The 7,256-nt window shown below is 41.2% G+C and overlaps 1 protein-coding gene across 1 annotated transcript in view; it reads left to right on the forward strand.

Annotated features, from left to right (window-relative positions):
- The first annotated feature begins 505 nt into the window (after nucleotides 1-505).
- svopl (SVOP-like) overlaps nucleotides 506-7,256 on the forward strand; it is an 11,299-nt gene continuing 4,548 nt past the window's right edge. The window contains exons 1-8 of the mRNA XM_030439282.1: nucleotides 506-662; nucleotides 1,568-1,677; nucleotides 2,087-2,178; nucleotides 2,258-2,356; nucleotides 5,388-5,459; nucleotides 5,583-5,707; nucleotides 5,840-5,903; nucleotides 6,142-6,267. Coding sequence (XP_030295142.1) covers nucleotides 1,569-1,677; nucleotides 2,087-2,178; nucleotides 2,258-2,356; nucleotides 5,388-5,459; nucleotides 5,583-5,707; nucleotides 5,840-5,903; nucleotides 6,142-6,267 — 687 coding nt within the window. The 5' untranslated portion in view covers nucleotides 506-662; nucleotide 1,568. The remainder of the gene's footprint in view (nucleotides 663-1,567; nucleotides 1,678-2,086; nucleotides 2,179-2,257; nucleotides 2,357-5,387; nucleotides 5,460-5,582; nucleotides 5,708-5,839; nucleotides 5,904-6,141; nucleotides 6,268-7,256) is intronic.

The raw sequence follows: 7,256 nt of genomic DNA on the forward strand, positions 1-7,256 counted from the left end.
GAATAGAAAATAAATTAAATAAATATAACTTTCACTGCTAAATTCTGTGGGTTCATTTTTTTTTACATTATTCACAAACTGTGAATCTGACATTCTGAAAATGCCAGATTACTTTTTCTTTGACTAACAGCTGATTTTTTTTATACATACATACATATATATATATATATATATATATATATATGTATGTATATATATATATATATATATATATATATATATATATATATACATACATATATACATATACATACATATATACATATATATATATATATATATATATATATATATATATATATATATACACACACCTGGCTGCTGTTGAATATATATATATATATATATATATGTATACATACATACATGTATAATGAATTAATATCAGCCACCAGAAGGATAAAGTGAATTATCAGATGTGAGATGAGTTTCACTAAAAATTTTAAAATAAGACCCGTTCTCCATTCAGTTCATTCTTCAGTTTCTTCTCTCCTCCTCCTCTCTCCTTCCGCCTGTTTCCTGGTGACGACACGATGACGATGTTACTTCCTGATACACCTGGCCAGGTGAACAACAACAACAGTTTCTTGTGACATTCAGAGCCGGTCCTGGTCCCGGTCCAGGTGATGATGCAGTTGGCTGGCTGGTGACTGAGACTCAGAGTGAGTAGATCATCAGTTTGTTACAGGTCACAGAGGAGCTGTTGGTCTGTGACGTCCTGCAGTCAGAGTGAAGCTAACACCCAGCTAATGTGTTAGCACACTGCTGCCATAATAAATCACTTTAAGAGCCGCTCCGCGTTTTCACCTCCGGGAACCTGAAGAACATTTTCTGCCAAAGCCCGTTAAAAAATCGTGCAGTTTGAGGTTTTCTTCCTGCCGAGGCTGTAGAAAATGACCAACATGGCAGAAAAAGAGTAGAGAGTTAATAAAAGTGATCTTTGTTGAAGTCGGCTTGCAAACAATCCACTTTAAAACACTTGTGTTCAGTAAAATGTAGTTTTGTGAGCGGGTTTCCATTTAAGCAAACCACCTGAAGCTGGTTCTTCAAACCACTGAACTTTATCTGAATCACTCGGTGATGGAGCGTTGAAATGTTTCTCTGACGTTAAGATTAAGGAAGTCACGAGCGGCTACAGACTTCATTTTGCTAAGAAGCACGTTCTTTAAATTGATGGATTTTGAACAGAGTTTGGCGTAACTTCATCTCTATCCAAAAACGACCTGTAAGATTCCAGAAACTTTATGAATATTTTGACATTTCAGGACTTTAATTGATCTTCTGTAAATTAAAGGATTACATTAAACATCGTGAGCTCAGATGGTTGAGTTGCTTCTTAAAATCGAATCATTAGTTTTAATTTGTTTCCATGGATTATTTAATGAATTACGGGATGTATTAATATTACATTCATTATAGATACTGATTACATGACGTCATGATGTCAGAAACAACTAAACACTTAGTCCTCCAGTCCAACCAGTCTGACCAGCCCAGTAGTTTCTACAGTCATTTAAATCTGTGTGTGTGTGTGTGTGTGTGTGCGTGTGTGTGCGCGCGCGCTCAGGATGGCTGATGGGATGAAGACGGAGCTGGTGAGCGCCATCCACCTGCAGGAGGTGGAGCTGCAGGACGGACCTGCAGACAAGGAGCAGGGCAGCAGCAGCAACAACAACAGTGAGTCTCCAATTAATAATCAATACGTGGTTGAGACTTCAGAGATTAACATGAGGGGTTGAAGGACAAGAAGAAGAAATGAATTATGATTACATTTTTTATCTAAAAGTATGAAAAATAAATTGGCAGCAGAACCTCTCAAGAGCTCTTTAATAACCAGACGATGAGCTTCTCTTTCTTTATTAACAGTGAAATGAATGAACAATCAGGTGAAACAGATTTTAATCTGTCACAGTGTTCAGTTGCAGCTTAATTAAAATCTGTAAATATTAAAGCTTTAGTTAAAAACAAATCAAACACAGTGATGAGTGAATGTTGATACATGTTTATGATCAAATTCACAAATGAACGGTTGATAAATGATAATTAATCATTATTTTTGTCTCTCACATGTTTGATGATGTCACAGCTGGTGAGACGTTCACTGTCGAAGAAGCTGTAGAAAAAATTGGCTTTGGTCGGTTTCACGTCCTGCTGTTTGTCATCATGGGAAGCGCCAACGTAAGAAACCAGCTGGTCTCTACTTCCTGTTTACACTGATCAGCTGTTTGTGTATGTAACTGTGTGTGTGTGTGTGCAGATTGTGGAGGCGATGGAGATCATGCTGTTAGCTGTAGTTTCTCCTGAGATTCGATGTGAGTGGCGTCTGGACGACTGGCAGGTCGCTCTCGTCTCCACAGTGAGTCCCAGTTTATTGATCACGTGTCCAACATGTGGGTCACGATCGATAAATCCATAAATCAGTATTGAAGACAACATGTTAACGTGTTAACAGGTGTTTAACCATGGAGTGCTGTAGTACGGTAGTGTAGTACTGTAGTCAGCAGGTGATTTGTTAATTTTGAACAGGGGGGGTGGTCCAATGGGAGCACCACCTGCCCCGACACACCTATGTACACCTCCCGACATTGTTGCAGGACACCTTAACCATAACTGTGACATTTCTAAGTCTACAATTCCATTTTTTTATAACTGTATTAAAGTAATGAGTAAATACACCTATAAATTGTAGCAGTGGACTGAGTTTATTCAGGCAGGGTTTCTCGTGTTTCTCACAACACACTACAAGCAGGGTCTTTTTAAGTTACATGACCCCTTGGAATTCTAAACTCCTTGAAGGATACACATTGAATATTGTGCGAAATAATAGAGCACAACCAATTTATCGTTAGGCTGATTTTATCGGCCAATATTAGATATATCAATATCGGTGTATATATTGTCCGATATGAAAACCTTATATTTAAAAACTGTAATGCAGAAAAAACATGCTTGGGGTAATTTAGAATTGGTGTAATGATGTAGTTAGTCCAGCAGAGTGAGCTTCTACAGTACTGTAGTGTAGTACTGCAGTGTAGTACTGTAGTACTGTAGTGTAGTACTGTAGTGTAGTACTGTACACTGACTGTAGTGTAGTACTGTAGTGTAGTACTGTACACTGACTGTAGTGTAGTACTGTAGTACTGTAGTGTAGTACTGTAGTACTGTACACTGACTGTAGTGTAGTACTGTAGTGTAGTACTGTAGTACTGTAGTGTAGTACTGTAGTACTGTACACTGACTGTAGTGTAGTACTGTAGTGTAGTACTGTAGTACTGTACACTGACTGTAGTGTAGTACTGTAGTGTAGTACTGTAGTACTGTAGTGTAGTACTGTAGTGTAGTACTGTACACTGACTGTAGTGTAGTACTGCAGTGTAGTACTGTAGTGTAGTACTGTAGTGTAGTACTGTACACTGACTGTAGTGTAGTACTGTAGTGTAGTACTGTACACTGACTGTAGTGTAGTACTGTAGTACTGTAGTGTAGTACTGTAGTACTGTAGTGTAGTACTGTAGTACTGTACACTGACTGTAGTGTAGTACTGTAGTGTAGTACTGTAGTACTGTACACTGACTGCAGTGTAGTACTGTAGTGTAGTACTGTAGTGTAGTACTGTAGTACTGTACACTGACTGCAGTGTAGTACTGTAGTGTAGTACTGTAGTACTGTAGTGTAGTACTGTAGTACTGTACACTGACTGTAGTGTAGTACTGTAGTGTAGTACTGTAGTACTGTACACTGACTGCAGTGTAGTACTGTAGTGTAGTACTGTAGTGTAGTACTGTAGTACTGTACACTGACTGCAGTGTAGTACTGTAGTGTAGTACTGTAGTACTGTAGTGTAGTACTGTAGTACTGTACACTGACTGTAGTGTAGTACTGTAGTGTAGTACTGTAGTACTGTACACTGACTGCAGTGTAGTACTGTAGTGTAGTACTGTAGTACTGTAGTGTAGTACTGTAGTACTGTACACTGACTGCAGTGTAGTACTGTAGTGTAGTACTGTAGTGTAGTACTGTAGTACTGTACACTGACTGCAGTGTAGTACTGTAGTGTAGTACTGTAGTACTGTAGTGTAGTACTGTAGTACTGTACACTGACTGTAGTGTAGTACTGTAGTGTAGTACTGTAGTACTGTACACTGACTGCAGTGTAGTACTGTAGTGTAGTACTGTAGTGTAGTACTGTAGTACTGTACACTGACTGCAGTGTAGTACTGTAGTGTAGTACTGTAGTACTGTAGTGTAGTACTGTAGTACTGTACACTGACTGCAGTGTAGTACTGTAGTGTAGTACTGTAGTACTGTACACTGACTGTAGTGTAGTACTGTAGTGTAGTACTGTAGTACTGTACACTGACTGCAGTGTAGTACTGTAGTGTAGTACTGTAGTGTAGTACTGTAGTACTGTACACTGACTGCAGTGTAGTACTGTAGTGTAGTACTGTAGTACTGTAGTGTAGTACTGTAGTACTGTACACTGACTGTAGTGTAGTACTGTAGTGTAGTACTGTAGTACTGTACACTGACTGCAGTGTAGTACTGTAGTGTAGTACTGTAGTGTAGTACTGTAGTACTGTACACTGACTGCAGTGTAGTACTGTAGTGTAGTACTGTAGTACTGTACACTGACTGTAGTGTAGTACTGTAGTGTAGTACTGTAGTACTGTACACTGACTGCAGTGTAGTACTGTAGTGTAGTACTGTAGTACTGTACACTGACTGCAGTGTAGTACTGTAGTACTGTACACTGACTGTAGTGTAGTACTGTAGTGTAGTACTGTAGTGTAGTACTGTAGTACTGTAGTACTGTACACTGACTGTAGTGTAGTACTGTAGTGTAGTACTGTAGTACTGTACACTGACTGCAGTGTAGTACTGTAGTGTAGTACTGTAGTACTGTACACTGACTGCAGTGTAGTACTGTAGTGTAGTACTGTAGTACTGTACACTGACTGCAGTGTAGTACTGTAGTGTAGTACTGTAGTACTGTACACTGACTGCAGTGTAGTACTGTAGTGTAGTACTGTAGTGTAGTACTGTAGTGTAGTACTGTAGTACTGTACACTGACTGCAGTGTAGTACTGTAGTGTAGTACTGTAGTGTAGTACTGTAGTGTAGTACTGTAGTACTGTACACTGACTGCAGTGTAGTACTGTAGTGTAGTACTGTAGTGTAGTACTGTAGTGTAGTACTGTAGTACTGTACACTGACTGCAGTGTAGTACTGCAGTGTAGTACTGTAGTGTAGTACTGTAGTGTAGTACTGTAGTGTAGTACTGTAGTACTGTACACTGACTGCAGTGTAGTACTGTAGTGTAGTACTGTAGTGTAGTACTGTAGTGTAGTACTGTAGTACTGTACACTGACTGCATTGTCTGGTGTCAGATGGTGTTTCTGGGCTTCATGGTCTGTGGAGTTTTGGGAGGATACATCGCCGACAGATACGGACGCTGGAAGGTCAGAAACATCTTTAATATCTAATACTGTGATTATTTTTACACAGTGGATCATGTGTCACCTGCTCTCTGATTGGCTGCCTGTGTTTCTGTACTGTTGTGTGTGTGTTGTGTGTTTGAGCAGGTGGTGTTCGCAGGTTTTGTGTGGAGCGCCTACTTCTCGCTGCTGACATCGTTCGCTCCATCATACGGTTGGTTCATCTTCCTGCGCAGCATGGTGGGCTGCGGGGTCGCCGGCGTGTCACAGGGGTCAGCACACACACACACACACACACACACACACACACACACACACACACACACACAGACACACACACACACACACAGACACACAGACACACACACACACACACATTTTAAGTGACACGCTTGTTGCTTCAGGTTCGTGTTGAAGACGGAGTTCATCCCTGCTAAGTATCGAGCCTACCTGCTGCCTCTGGCGACTGTGAGTCACATTTATTCCACCTGAGCTCTTTTGATTCACTTTCAAGAATAAAGAATGAAAACTGCGAGACTAAATGTGCACCTTTGTTTAAAATAAGATCAGCTGAATGTGTCTTTGTGCGCTCCATCTGCGGTCAATCCAGGATCTTTGTTCATGATGAAGTTGGAACAGTTGTTCCTGTCTGATGTGTGATGTCATTAGTAGAGACGTCCCAGCATGCTCTCTGTCCGTCTCTCAGATCTTCTGGATGACAGGCTCCATGCTGATCATCATATTGGGGATGTTGGTGGTTCCCCCTTTGGGCTGGAGGTGGATGATCCGACTCTCCGTCACCCCGAGCATCATCCTCATCTTCCTCTTCAAGGTGAGATGTCCTGCTCACCTGTCTGTCCTCACCTGTCTGTCCTCACCTGTCTGTCCCCGAGCGAGCTGTATTAGGTCATCTGCATACAGTAAACATTTGACTTCTGTGTCAGAGAGGGTGAGACCAGGGATCTCTGACTCTTCCAGGGATTTGGCCAGTTGGTCGATGTAGATATTAAACAGGGTGGGGCTCAGACTGCAGCCCTGCTTCACTCCTCTACTTTGGGGGAAGAAGTCTGTTTCCCTGATTCCAACTTTGACAGCACATTTATTATTTATATACATTGTCTTAATAATATCGTAGATTTTTCCTCCAATACCTTTTTCTAGTCATTTCAGAAACAGACCATGATGCCAAATTGAGTTGAATGCCTTCTTGAAATCTACAAAACAAGAGAAGATGGTGTTGTTGTTCTGGTGGACGTTTTTCATTGGATAATTTTCGGAGTGTTTTTCTCAGACACCTGCAGTCAGAGTCAAACCACTTTTCATTAGCTGAGTTTGAACTGTGATATTCAGATTTTTTCAGATTGGAAAGAAACGCTGTGCTGGGGGCGCTGTTTAGCTCAGTTGGTGCTGAGGCTCTGCAGCGGACCCGGGTACGACTCCCGGCCTGGGTCCCTTTGCTGCCTGTCACTCCCCCTCTCACCCTCTTCAGCTGTACTATCAATAAAGCCATAAAAGGCCAAAAAAATACTTAAAAAGACTCTGCCGAAAGAAATGCTGTGCTGTCAAATATGGAGTTAATATCCCGCACAGCCTGGTTCAGGCCGTCGGTGCTGTGGGGTTATGAGGTGGTGATAAAATGGTCTAACTGGGATTGGACTGCTGGATGACCGATGGCTCTCTGGTAGTCATCCTTACTATTACTTGTCCATCTATAAGGTTGTTTGGAGGGGTTGAGTTTACTGGGCTCTGCTACATGGGGGTCAGTTGATGTCTTACTAATGTATAGGGTGATTTTGCTGTGATCAGATAAGGGTGTGAGGG

This window comes from Sparus aurata, chromosome 14, assembly GCF_900880675.1.
Source record: "Sparus aurata chromosome 14, fSpaAur1.1, whole genome shotgun sequence".
Lineage (NCBI taxonomy): Eukaryota > Metazoa > Chordata > Actinopteri > Spariformes > Sparidae > Sparus > Sparus aurata.